This window comes from Bidens hawaiensis, unplaced genomic scaffold (genome assembly GCF_021521415.1).
Source record: "Bidens hawaiensis isolate Kalapana, Puna unplaced genomic scaffold, B.hawaiensis_p1.1 tig00022875_1, whole genome shotgun sequence".
Taxonomy (NCBI): Eukaryota; Viridiplantae; Streptophyta; class Magnoliopsida; order Asterales; family Asteraceae; genus Bidens; species Bidens hawaiensis.
This window is the reverse complement of record NW_027493569.1, coordinates 97,189-112,089: the sequence shown is the minus strand read 5'-3', so window position 1 is coordinate 112,089 and position 14,901 is coordinate 97,189. Positions and strand designations below refer to the sequence as shown.

At 36.0% G+C, this 14,901-nt stretch overlaps 1 protein-coding gene across 1 annotated transcript in view; it reads right to left on the bottom strand.

Moving 5' to 3' along the window:
• Window positions 1-14,901, bottom strand: part of LOC143566369 (uncharacterized) — a 62,087-nt gene that overhangs the window by 24,829 nt on the left and 22,357 nt on the right. Inside the window, exon 9 of the mRNA XM_077053096.1 lies at window positions 14,674-14,766. Within this exon, the coding sequence (XP_076909211.1) occupies window positions 14,674-14,766 (93 nt within the window). The remainder of the gene's footprint in view (window positions 1-14,673; window positions 14,767-14,901) is intronic.

The window sequence follows — 14,901 nt, the reverse complement described above, 5'->3', positions numbered from 1 at the left end:
AATCTTAAATATATCGATGGGATTGCAGATATTGAACCTAGACACTTTTCAATAGCATATTAAATAATTTGTAGCTCAATTTTCATGATTTAGGGTCGCTTAGGGAAGATTTAGCATTAAACGAGAATCGAAAACAATCTAGCTGAAACTGCGCTGCTTTGCATTAGGCGAACTAGGAAGGTTCCTCCTTCGCGCTACGCGAAGGAAGGATGTTTACCAGATTTTGATTTTTGATAGTTTTAGTCCCTCAGGTTCCAAAAAATACATTTTTAAGCCATTTTAAGTGATTTTAAGAGTTTCTAATGGCTATTTGGCGCGGTTGAAAGTTATAGAATCATAAACTAAGTTACACAAAATTATTACTAATAAATGCATGATTTTATTAATACGAAAGGTCCAAATTACATTCCCGATTCGGGTAAACAAATACGAAAAAATCCAAGATGTTACACCAAACACTACAAACCAATACGAGTAGATAGCTTGCGCATACCCGCAGCAATGTGCGGGCACTTTTGCTAGTAGAATGTAATAGAAAATAATGAAAGATGTAACACTTGTAATACATTGTAAAATGGTTTATAAATGTTCCAAAATGTTTTATAAAGCAAGAAATTTTGTAGTTCAAACTAGTCCACTGCTTGTTTGGGTTTAGTCGGTTTTGAGTGTCATATAAAAAAGATCCTATCTTTCTTTTTATTTTGTAGAGGTATAAGACATGTTTATTGCTATGATTTTTAAACAAAGAAAATGGTTTAATAGTCTTTTTATCAATATCTTGAATAACTTCACATGTACAGCTAAAAGACCTCACACTCAACTTTCATACACGTTTTAAATTAACTGTTATATTAGGGTTGTTTATCACAAAAACAAGTTGATTATGCATATATCTTTCTATTGTAATGCAAAACAAATCATTAACTCAACATGTTAGTCTTCATGTATAAATATATCTTGAAATCTAAACAAAAGCAACAAGCTCTAGATATGCAATTATTATTCAATGTCACTCTCAAAATATAAGCACGAATCTTGAGTGATCTTAATAAAATCTCAGAATCTAGGAAGAATCCAAGGGACCGCACACGGTTTAGTTCATGGATGTTGCTTGAGTAAAGTGTCGACCTTATTAGCACATGCTATATTACCGACCAAATCACATATTTCTATAAGTTGAATACACATAACCGTGGGGGAGAATTGAAGTAGTACGTTGTCCCACGTACGTAATCCAACCATTATGTACGTGGATGTGCGTATAAAATGGATTCAGATGAATGTGACAAAAAGATATATGACTATGTGATAGTGATAAGAAAACTAACGTAATTTGAAAATCACATTAAATTAGACTGGAAAAATCTTAAAAGCAAGAATACGAAGTAGAATAAAAACCGGTGATACTTTGCACTTAACTTTATATAATTATACTCTCGTATAAATAAATAAGAAATGGGTGATTAATGATCAAAAGCTATATGGAGTTAAAATGAGGGGTTAAAATAAAAATAGCTCAATGCATCTTCTTATAAATCAAGCACTAACTCATTCTCCTTTCTTAATTCATAAATTCATCAACGCATCTTCTTCTCTAGCGCCGCGTCGATAACCATGCTCGCCCGATTAATGATCGATGCAGTGAACAGATCATTGCTGATCATATAACATGTCGATTGTTCATAGCGACGGAAGCGGTAAACAAGTGATCAAATAGCTGTTTGATTTAAATCAAAAGTCGGAAGAGGAAGATCGAAACCGATGATCGATCATCCAATGGTATGGTAGACGGGTCTACAAGATTCAAATTCTGGGATGGCAAAGAATTGAATATGAATGATCATATAGCCGTGGCATTAACCAAGCAAGGCTCCCGTCAAAAGAGGTTTGAACGATCAAACCGATGATCGATCAACCAAAGGTATGCTTTTTTCAACATACCAGTTTCCATTTATATTAGTGGAATTTACAACGAAATGGATTTAAACAGCGGAATGATTCCGGAGTTAGTGTTTGGAGAAAGCTATGTAGTTAGTTTTGTATACTAAATATATTTTAATTGAATTTTAATTGACATTTTATCAAAACTACGTAGTTTTGATAGGTTTTACATACAAGTTAAGTTATATGTGTAACAACCCCATATCCAGTTTCCCCATAATAAAAACAAATTATTAAATCAAATGTTATAACTTTTTTCTTTGAATGAAATGATATAATCATAGCTATTCTATCATGCTTTTTCTATGTGAAACTAAATAGATGGTTTTAAAAAACCATGTACTAGCCCATAAGATTCACCAAACAACTAGAATAAGAATCAATGACACTTAAAATAAGAGGGTTTAAATGAAAAATAACTTAACCCATGCCATATATATATATATATATATATATATATATATATATATATATATATATATATATATATATATATATATATCAACGCATCTTCTTCTCTAGCGCTGCGTCTGTAACCCTACTCGTCTGATTGATGATCGATGCAATGAACAATAGATTGTTGATCATATAACATGTCGATTGTTCATAGCGCCAAAAATGGCAAACAAGTGATCAAACGGCTATTTGATTTAAATCAAAAGCCAGAAGAGGATGAAACCGATGGTCAACCAAAGGTATATATGCTTGCATGTTAAAAAGTTGTGATTTTCAAGTATGTTCAACTCTTATTAATATCAGTGACGTATTACTATATATTTTTATGCATTTATTCTGAGAATTGCATCACCTTGTACATTGCAGGGTTCGTAGTTTGGTTCTTCTTCATGGTCCGAATTAGTTATGCTAAACGTGCAAGCAAGTTTTGAAGAAAAGATTGGATCTGGATCTTATGGAGATTTGTAAGTGGATTATTTCTAGTTAATATTTGTGAACCCTTCGGTCCGGTCCACGCACCCAATGTTCGTCCGTCTTCCTGCAACCCATCACAAAACTCATCAAAAGAAGCCAAAAAGGCCGTGACTAGCCAGGTGAATAAAACTAATACAACATTATACTAAGCAATCCTATTAGATTTATTGCTCAACTAATTGAGTTTGTTTTTTATCAAAAGAAAACTTTTATGCAATTGATAACATGTTAGACCCAATTGTGATTCTTGATTCAAGAAATAGGAAATCAGGGTTTGTTTGTAGAACACAAGATACAACCAAAAGCAGTGTTTTTTTATCCAATTTATTGAATGCTAAACTCAATTGTTATTCTTGATTCAAGAAACAGAAATTATGTTTGTAAAATAGAAGATACACCCAAAAGCAGTTTTTTTTTAATTTTTTAATGTTCTGAATTTGGTTCTTTGCATGTTCGAAATTGAAGTGGATGCGAATACCCTTCAATTGCTGAAGAAATTAAAAGTGTTGCGAGTGCTGATGTGGCAAACAGAAAGCTTTTTATCCGTCGATTAGCATGGAGTACCCTGGTTCGGCTGACTTGATTTTATAAACTCATATTAGAAAATTACACTCGGCTAAGGGCGCCAGAAGTGGCAAACAAGTGGTTAAACAGCCGTTTGATTTAAATCAAAAGCCGAATGAGGATGAAATCGATGATCGACCAAAGGTATAAACGATTGCATGTTAAAAAATTGTGATTTTGAAGTATTTCTATACTGCATTTGCATTTTCTATTTGCTCCTTATAATCTTTATTTCTTATTTTTGCATACATAAAGTTATATTTATTTTGAGAGTTGCATTACCTTGTACATTGTAGGGTTTGTCGTCTGGTTCTTCACGATCCAAATCAGTTAGGCTAAATGTTCAAGATAGTTTGGGGGAAAATATTGGATCTGGATCTTATGGAGATTTCTAAGTGGATTATTTCTTATATATGTCACTATTTTCGTGTGTTGATCGATATTCTTGATTGTGATCTATGTTATCTTTTACCCTTAGCAAGGCACCGCGGCGTGTATGTTGGTCAGGATGTTGCTGTAAATGTTTTAACATCTGAAGCCCTAAATAAAATATTGGAGGATGAATTTTGTCATGAGGAAACCATTCTCAGGTATCTCTTTTGTTACGAAAATATTTTATGATTTGGTGTGAATTTGTAATTTTAATAATATATTAAGACTTAATTAACTAAATAAAATATATGGTTCTTGAGGAAGATTATTTATAAAATGAGATTTTGAAGGAAAAAACAAAAACAAATTATGATAATTGAAATATGGTGCCACCATCCAGTCCAATTTCATTGGTTCAACGGTCCAATGTTGGCCACTTTAAATTTTCTGTCATGAAAACACTGCTAATATGTTAATCGAGTGCCTAATCATTAAACTGGCTTCCTTAATGCCGCTTACTCGCTCCGTTTTCATGAATTGAGCACCCTTGTACCTCATTTGGTTACCCCGCTCGAACGTAAAATCGACAAATACATCGGGGGTTTACCCATGCTAATTCGGGACTCAGTTATGAGTAGAAACCCGAGAACCTTGAGGATGCAATTACTCTAGTCGGTGCGCTATCGGAGAACCATGTTAAGGCGGGTACCCTAACCATCAAGAAGAAAAGTGATAAAAGCAAAACCGAACCCGCACCTCAAGCCAAAGTTGACCCACCACCTCAAGCCATCAACTACTCAAACTCTTCCCGCCACAACAACAAAAAGAAACCCAAAAAAAACCACCGAAACTATGCCGTTACCGAACCGCAACCGCAACAACAACCCCAAGCTCCCCCACAAAATCGAAAACCCTATACCGGTACTTTTCCACTATGCAACAATTGTCAACTTCATCACCCATCTCACTTACCTTGTCGCCATTGCACCATTTGTAACCGTTTTGTCCATCTAAATAACACATGTTGTTCCGCACAACGTACTCAACCCAACAAACCAAGAACCACTCCACAAAACACCCAAAACCGCTTTGCACCTTACCCGCAAAACCCTCCTCAACAACCCCGAGCTTGCTTTAACTGTGGTGACCCAAATCATTTCCGCAACAATTGCCCACGACTCACTTTTGCAAACCAAGCCCAAACCGTAACCATACCCTACTATCAAACCCAAGCCTACCAAGTCTAAACCTACCAACCTCAACTTCCCCAACTCAATGCACCACTCATCCAACCCATGCAAGCCATCATGCACCTCCTCCTCCACCACCTCATGCACCTCAAGGAAATCCCGGTAACCAAGGATGAGCTTTTATGATGAATGCTAATCAAGCTCAAGTGGCAAACGATGTTGTGAACGGTATGTTTTTAGTGAACGAGCATTTGGCTTCTATATTATTTGATACGGGTGCCGATAGAAGTTTTATTTCATTAAAGTTTGAATCTACTCTTGTCGTACCTCGCACTAAACTTTCTCGACCCTTTTCTGTCGAAGACGCCAATGGAAATTCTATCACAATAAACTCGGTCCTCCGTAATTGTTCTCTCACTCTTTGTAAGTGTAAATTCTCCATCGATCTCATTCCGATGCAAATGGGAAGTTTCGATGTCATAGTTGGCATGGATTGGTTATCTTTGCACCGTGCCGAAGTCGTTTGTTATGATAAATTCATTCGGATTGCGCTTGTCAACGGTAAAACTCTCAAGGTCTACGGCAAAATGTTTCCTAAAAGGCTCAATCTCATGTCGTGTTCTCAATCGCAAAAATACTTACGCCAAAAGTATGTTCCGTTCCTAGCCCAAGCGGTGGTAAAAGACCACAAGGAAAGAAAAATCCAAGATATCTCCATTGTTTGTGATTTCCTCGACGTCTTTCCAGATGATGTTACCGGTCTTCCACCCATTCGTCCGGTTGAATTTCGAATCGATCTTGTGCCCGGCGCAATGCCCGTGGCCAAGGCTTCTTACCGTTTAGCCCCGTCGGAAATGCAAGAGTTATCAAACCAACTCGAAGAACTTTCCGACAACGGCTCTATTCGTCCAAGCTCCTCTCATTTCGCATGTGCATCGATTATCGTGAACTCAATAAACTTACTATCAAAAATCGTTATCCTTTACCACGAATCGACGACCTCTTCGATCAACTCCAAGGCGCAACGTGTTTCTCCAAAATCGATCTTCGATCGGGATATCATCAGTTGCGTGTTCGCGAAGAAGACATTCCAAAAACCGCATTCCGTACTTGATATGGACATTTCAAATTTTTGGTCATACCCTTCGGGTTAACCAATGCACCCGCGGTATTTATGGATCTCATGAACCGCGTTTGCAAACCGTTTCTAGATAAATTCGTTATTGTCTTTATTGATGACATTCTCATCTTCTCTAAATCCAAAGCCGAGCATGAGCATCACTTGCGTTCTATTCTCGAAGTCTTAAGAAAAGAACGACTTTACGCCAAATTCTCAAAATGTGAATTTTGGCTAGAGGAAGTTTAATTTTTGGGACACATCGTCAACGACAAGGGTATTCATGTTGATCCCGTAAAAATCGAAGCCGTCAAAGATTGTAAGACTCCGACTACACCCACGGAAATTCGATCTTTCCTCGGTTTGGCCGGATATTATCGGCGTTTCATCCAAAATTTTTCCAAGATCTCTTTACCCCTCACTTCCCTAACTCACAAAGGACAGCCTTATGAATGGGGATCCAAACAAGAAGAAGCATTTAATACTCTTAAACACATGCTTTGCAATGCTCCCGTTCTAACCCTTCCCGATAGAAACGACGACTTTGTAGTATTTTGCGATGCTTCTCATCAAGGTCTCGGTTGCGTTCTCATGCAACGAGGTCAAGTTATCGCGTATGCTTCAAGGCAACTCAAGGTCAACGAGAAGAACTACACGACTCACGATCTTGAACTTGGTGCCGTCGTTTTCGCACTCAAAATTTGGAGACCTTACCTTTACGGAACGAAATGTGTGGTTTTTACCAATCACAAAAGCCTTCAACACATTTTTGACCAAAAAGATCTCAACATGAGACAACGAAGATGGGCTGAGTTACTTAGTGACTACGATTGCGAAATTCGCTACTATCCCGGTAAAGCGAATGTCGTGGCCGATGCCCTTAGTCGAAAGGTTAATGTCAAATCCGTCTTGCTTCTTAGCGTCACCGTTCAAACCGATCTCCAAGCCAAAATCTATCAAGCCCAACGTACCTTCGTTGACGAAGGCAACATGTACGACGAAATGTCATGTGGAGCCGAGCTTCAACTCGAAACAAAACCCGATGGCTTATTGCATTATCTCAATCGTTTATGGGTTCCCGATCACGATGACCTTCGTACTTGCATACTCGATGAAGCTCACAAGTCACGATATTCTGTTCATCCCGGTGCGGATAAAATGTATTTCGATCTTCGTTCTACCTTTTGGTGGCCGGGTATGAAGAAAGACGTAGCAACGTAAATTTCGACATGTCTTACTTGCTCTAAAGTCAAAGCCGAACATCAAAAACCCTTTGGGTTACTCGAGCAACCACCAATCCCCATATGGAAATGGGAAGACATTGCTATGGACTTTATAATGAAACTACCCACTACACAAAAAGGCAACGATAGCATTTGGGTGATTATTGACCGATTAACAAAGTCCGCTCACTTTATTCAATTCGAGAAAAATAGTCCGTTGAGCAACTTGCCCAAATCTACGTTCGCGAAAGCATGTGTCGCCACGGTTTACGTTTGACTATCATCTCCGATCGCGATGCTCGATTCACGTCTCATTTTTGGCGATCACTTCAAGAAACCTTGGGAACTCGTCTTGATCTTAGCACCGCTTATCATCCTCAAACGGATGGACAATCCGAATGTACGATTCAAACACTTGAGGACATGCTTCAAGCGTGTGTACTCGATTTCGATGGGAATTGGGATTCTCACATTCCTTACATTGAATTCTCTTACAATAACAGTTTCCATTCTAGCATCGGTATGCCTCCTTTCGAAGCTCTCTACGGTCGCAAATGTCGTTCCCCGATTAGTTGGAACGAAATCGGTGAAGCTCAAATTACCGGACCCGAAATGGTCCAAGAAGCCACCGACCGTATCGACCAAATTCGCAAGAACCTACTTGCCGCTAGAAGTCGACAAAAGAGCTACGCCGACAAACGGCGAAAACCGATCGAATTCAATGTCGACGATCTCGTCCTTCTCAAGGTATCCCCTTGGAAAGGAGTTGTTCGTTTTGGAAAGAAAGGAAAACTAGCTCCTCGTTTCGTAGGCCCATTCAAGATTCTTGAGCGAGTCGGAAAAGTAGCCTACCGACTCGAACTACCGGAAGAACTCACCGGTGTTCATCAAACCTTTCATGTTTCAAATCTCAAGAAGTGCTTAGCCGAAGGTAGTCTTCATATACCTCTCGACGAAGTACAAGTCAATGAATCAATGATTATGGTTGAACGACCCGTTGAAATCATGGACCGCAATGAAAAGAAAACCAAGTGAAGTCGCATTAAGTTAGTTAAAGTTCGATGGGAATCACGGCGTGGCGCGGAGTTTACATGGGAACGAGAAGACTCGATGAAGGAGAAATATCCATATTTATTTACATCATCTTAATTTCGGGACGAAATTTCCTAAAGTAGGGGATACTGTGACATTTGTCAATTTCGGGTTATTTTATACTTGTATTCTTAATGTAAACCCGACCCGTTTTGTATCCCGAACCTTTCGATATTATCAAAATGATGAATTGTATGTTAAATATTTGTTTTATAGTTGTTGGATAAAAAAAAACACCCTTTTCAGTTCTTAAAATTCCCCGAAAACGCTCAAAACGAACTCCAGGGACTAAAACTACCAAAATGGAGACTTGAAGGACCCATTTGTAGTTGTTGTGTAGTTTCGGTACAAATTCGATTGACCCGAGTGACCCACCAAATACCTTTAAGTAGATTTGTTTTGCAACTGTTCGACCTCTATTCTTTCTAGTTTTAAATATTTAGCAAGTCCATCTTTGTAGTTGTTGTGCATTCGAGAGGGATTGACGATTTTGAGTAGCTTTTCAAGGTATCAAGGAGGGCATCCTGTTTTGGAGCAATCGATACCATATATCTAATGATGTACCCAACAAGTCGGAAGGCAAACTGATATGTGACCCGACAGCAACCATAATAATAGTATGCAACCGCAGGTGATCGTGGACCCTGCAATGTGATTTGTGGGCTCCGAGGAGTCGAGGACGCATGACTAAAACTGCGTCGTTCAAGAATAACAAATCTTTAGTTTTGACTCAGAAAGGAAAGAAGGTAAATGGGAATGCAATCAAGCTTTCAAAGTGAACAAAGATTTTAGATTATTGGTTGCTATTCGTGCTTTAAAGATGTTATAATCTTGTCGTTTGTAATATTGTTTGTATTTAAACTTACGATTTGTGAAATTATAACTTATGCATTATTGTAACTTAGAATTATCATGAACGACTAACAGTTATGTTAGTTAGGATTTGCAGCTACATAGCCGTTGTCTGCATGTGTATACTATCGATTTCGTTCTAATCCTTGAAACCAACATTGCTATCTTTCTTGAATATACACTTTGTTGTGATTTATATCCATTAATGTGGTATCAGATTGAATATCAAGTTGGATCCAATATAAAGTTTTGGTTTCCATCACTTAACCACTCAAAATAAACACCATGAAAGGAAAAAGACTGCACACTCGAAATTGCTACTACTGCAGAGAATATGGCCATTTAATTGCAAAATGTTGAATGAACGAACATGAAGAAGAAACTACTCTTATCTGAGAAATAATAGATATCGGCACCACTGAACAAATTCAGCACGTAGACAATTCCGATGTATACATCTATGCAGGAACAGGTAATAGACGATGGACAGATATTTGCATTTCAAATACAAACACCATTATTTCTTGGAAAACAGACACTCATAGAAAGAAATGATGTGTTTATTGAAGAAGACATTTTCAAGCACGAACACTAGAAAAATAAATATTTGGAAGAACTATTTTAATAACTAATTACATGTGCATGTAGAGAAAGAAAGCGGAGTTAGAGATATACTCAAGAATACAAAAGTTATTTTATAAATTATTTTTTCAAACTTTATCTAGTCCACAAATACCGACTTAAATTAGTATTAGCTTTGCATACTTTACTGGGGTTGAGTTCATTTGGGGTTTTTAACAAAACAATTTGATTATGTTGCTATTGTAATGTAAAACAATCATGAACATATTAGTTTTGATGTAAAAATATACCTTGAAATCTAAACAAAAGCAGTAAGCTTTAGATATGCAATCATTATTGGACGTCACTCTCAAAACTCGAATCTAAATCCTCAAATCTAGGAAGAATTCGAGGGACCACACTCGTAGTGCCGTCCATGGTTGTTGCTAGTGATCCTATTAGCACATGCTATATAACCGACTAAGAAATCACATATTGCTATGAGTTGAAAACACATAATCGTGGGGGAGAATTGAAGTAGTAAGTTTCCCACTTATGTAATCCGGTATTTATGTACGTGGATGTGTGTTTAAAATGGATTTAGATAAATGTGACAAAGATACAGGATAATGTTATACAAAAGCTAATGTAATCTGAAGATCACAAGTTAGACAGGAAAAAACATTAAAAACAAGAAAACGAAGTAGAATAAAAACGGTTACACTTTACACTTAACATTATAGTAAATAAATAAGAAATGGGTGATTCATATATAGAGAGTTTTATTGATGGACGGGTTTACAAGAAAAAAACATTTCTTATAAATCAAACCCTAATTCGAGCTACTTCATTCACACACACACACACACACACAAAATATATTCATCAATGCACCTTCGATCTCTGGTGTCACACTCCAAACTAAGGCGGAAATGCCGGGGCGTGATCCGATTACTCACAGCTCGAAGATACTATCATTGAATATAAGTGACAATATTTAATTAATTATTTTATTCAAATATACACACGTTACTCAAATACAATAAACAATTTAAAATACACGAATATAAGTTCAAGTAAAGTTTAACTTCATAATATTCTAAAGTCTTGTCTACATGTCCAACTTCAATCTTCAATACTAACAACCTGTATATGCGTAGAAAATGGAGTTTGTCAACAACACATGTTGAGTGAGATGATAACCAATTTTGACACAACAAATAATATATATGATATATGATAGATAATTGATAAATAATAAGTGTTAAATGCGCAAACCAACCGTGTGATAGTAATCAATCAAATCATAACAAAACATGTATATAACCAAATCACAACCAAAGACTTGATAGTGTGCCAATGAATCGTTGCCAAGCGAATCGGGCATTGATTACAATGACTGAGATTGTCTGTTTACCCTCGCCAGGCGAATCGGGCTCCGGTTACTAAGACAGTCGTATGATCATACTAATGAGAATCCAATACTTGATATAATACAAACACACTTAAACAAATAGCAATTAGCAAATAGCATTTAATTGATACAACACACAATAACCATGTTTGCGATTGTTTGAGATATATATATGATAGAAAATATGAATAAGTACGCATATGTCCCCAAAACGTTTGAAAACAGTATATAAAAAAGGGGAATGATCAAACTCACCTTAGATTAATGACAAGCAATTAATAAATGCGATTAAACGAGCTAACGAATAAGCGAGTCGTCCACTACACGCCAAATGTTATAAACGATCAGAATCTGAATATTTGAGATATGACAATACAAGTAAAAATGAACTCGTGGCCGCTGAAATCAATCCAAACGAACGTTTAGAACTCTAGATATGTTATATTTAAGATTTAAGCGAGCTGGTACTGACCAGAATCCGAACAGTGATTCGGGAGTCGGGTTTTGGTCAATAACCTTAAAATTTCGTTACGAGAATAAAAGTCTTCTGGACCGAACGTTGAATCTGACCAGAAGTATGAGAAAACGTTAAGTCAAACTAGTTGACTATTTTGTCCTTTAACGAGTTTTAAACGATTTGACCAGTCAACACCCTTCAACCACCGAAATTGATTGAAGGTTATTGACTAGGGAATATATATGAATGATTTCTATGTTTACAACTTACCCGGAAAGTGAAAGAATCAACAAAAACGATGAGTCAAAGGTCCATACGTATGCAAAGTCAACCGGTTATGAACGTATCTTCAGCCAATAAGCAAAAACCGAAGAGTTTGAGGAGGGTCAGAGGAGGGTGACGGCTGAGAGTAGTGTTTTAGGGTTTAGGGATGATTTGTGGTAGAGAAATAATGATATGTTTATATAGGATACACTAAATCGATCTAAATATGGTAACTTACTCGTTTAAGAACCGAATGGGCCTTTAATGATTAAATCAATGTTACAAGCTGTAAATTTCGTTCTTAATCAAGGGGTTATGTATATGGACATGTATTTTAGTTATATTAGTTTTCTTGAAGCTTAATTCACCCGAGTTATGCCTAAAATAAGAGATTTGCATGCTAAAAACGAATTAGGAAACAAAATAATCAATTAATAACAAAATTGAACCAATTAATAATAAAAATTCGTTTTTAATATTTAAGGTAAGAAAATGGACATGTTATAATATTATATAACTTATCTTGGGGCATAAGTTTCGAGATTTGGGTCAAAAATAGTCCATGTACTTTTATAAATGCGAATTTTAGCCGTTTTAACTGATTTTAAGGGTTTTTTAAGAACTATTTGGCATAAATGAAAGTTATGAAATTATAAAATAAGTTAAACCAAGTCAAATACCAATAAATACAAGTTTTAAATAGTTCAAAAGATCCAAATTACGTTCTCGAATCGGTTTGAACTTAAACGAATACAAATACGAAAAATACGAGATGTTACATCTGGCGTCGCATCTGTAGCCATACTCGTTTGATTCATGATCGATGCAATGAACAAACAGATGAAAAATAGGTTACATATTGATGAATACGTTATAACTTGTTTGATCCGATGGGATATTTTGACCCATGAAATTTTACCCTTAAACTGGTTAAAGACCTAAGAATTAATATGATGTTGACACATCAGTAACACGAAAAGGTAAGGAGTAGTGTGAAAACGTCTTAACTCAAATGCCAGTTTTTTTTTATTCTTTTAAATAGAGTATAGATAATAAAAGTAAATTATTAAATCAAATAATTAAAATTTTTTTTTCTTAGAATGAAATGATATAATCATAGCTATTTTATTATACTTTAAATTTCCTAAGTGAAAGTAAATTGATGGTTTTCAAAAACCATATACTTGCAGCCCACAAGATTCATTAACCAACTAGAATAATATAAGAATCATTATAAAATGAGGGGTTTAAAGAATGAAAAATAACCCAACTCATCTTCTTACTTACAAAACAAACCCTAATTCTACGTTTCTTCATATAATAATAATAATAATAACGTACCAAAGGTATGGTAGACGGGTCTACAAACCTCACCACCACCGCAACGTCATCATTCCATCGACTACTTCCTGTCGATGCAATACAAATGTAAGAGGTTCCCTACGTATGTATATATGCCAAACTGTTATGTAAAGATAATAACAACAGCATGCAACTGCAGGCGATGACTAATGACACAAATCTTTAGTTTGGCTCAAAAAGGAAAGATCGAAGCTAAGTGGGAAATTGGGAATGGAAGGAATAAAGATTCGAGAATATTTAGTCGGTGATTCGGGTTATCAGCTTCTTCCATACAATGGTCAAGAGCTAACTGAAGACCAAGCAGAATTCAACCAGAAGCGTTTAGCAACTAGATCGGTTATCGAACTAATGTTATAGTTTAAATCATGTTTTGCTATGCTTGTAAAACTCAAATATTAATTATCACGTTTCCTTTTCGTCGAAAGGTATGTTTGTTTATATCACCGCGTGATGATTAGAAAACCCGTTTTGTGGTACTAATTTCCATTTAAACCTGAGATTCAAACAGGAAACTTATATGCATTGATAAAAGTAAAACACAAACATTATTAGTTTTGATACTGTACTGGATTATTTCTCTCTAAATACCTTGAAACTTGGTTGCACAAAGCCAGCCTCGGATTCAATATTCCTGCAAACAGCCCACATGTATCAGAAATATGTTTGTAAACGAAATGATCACGAACGAGGCTTACTCGTCTTTGTTCGAGTGATTTTAACAGAACAAAACAAACAGTTTACTTACTAAATGTACGAACATACATGAAAAGATGCGAACCAAACAAACAAACCCAGTAACGTTCCATTCACAAGTCATAAAAGTAGAGTCTCCGAAAGGTGAGTTGAGAGCAAGCCTTACCCTTAAGGGGCTACTCCCACGGAGACTGCAGTTCAGTGAATTTTTTTTTTTCATTTTAAATCTATTAAAAAGTTACAAACAATACAATGCTTCAATGTGATGTATAAGACTGTTAAGTTACTGTCCGCTTTATCTCTCCCACAACTTTAATTATCTTCGTTGCACTATGTAGAATGCGGTTCTCCAACATATTATTTGATCTGGAATCAGCATGCCCCTGTTTGTATATAAAAGTATTTATGAACGAGCACTTGACCAAAAGTCCACAAACGCACGTGAATAAACAAGCAAGTAAAATGTTTGTTTTTGTACTTTGTTCATTTAACTAAATTAACGTAAAATACTTTCCACATCCATTTGATAAATAAATGAGTACATTTGTTGAATGATAAATATGTTATTTGTAAGTGGTTCCATTAAAACAAATGAATTTACTAGAATTATTTTATGATTTCAGTTAGATTACACTAAATACCTGTTGATTGTGTTTGGTGTTATTGATGGTGAGCATGAATCTTTTTCTCCATTGTTGCTTCATAGAATCTGAAAACACTTTCATCTCCAAATTCTATAAAAGCAAATAGCAAGTCAAATTATAAGTTTCTGTTTAGGTCAAAAGACACAGTTGACTTCTAAAGTCAAACCTTGATGGGAGTGACTAATTTAAGGAAGTTGGAAAGGAGTAAATTTCTGTTAATTCTTT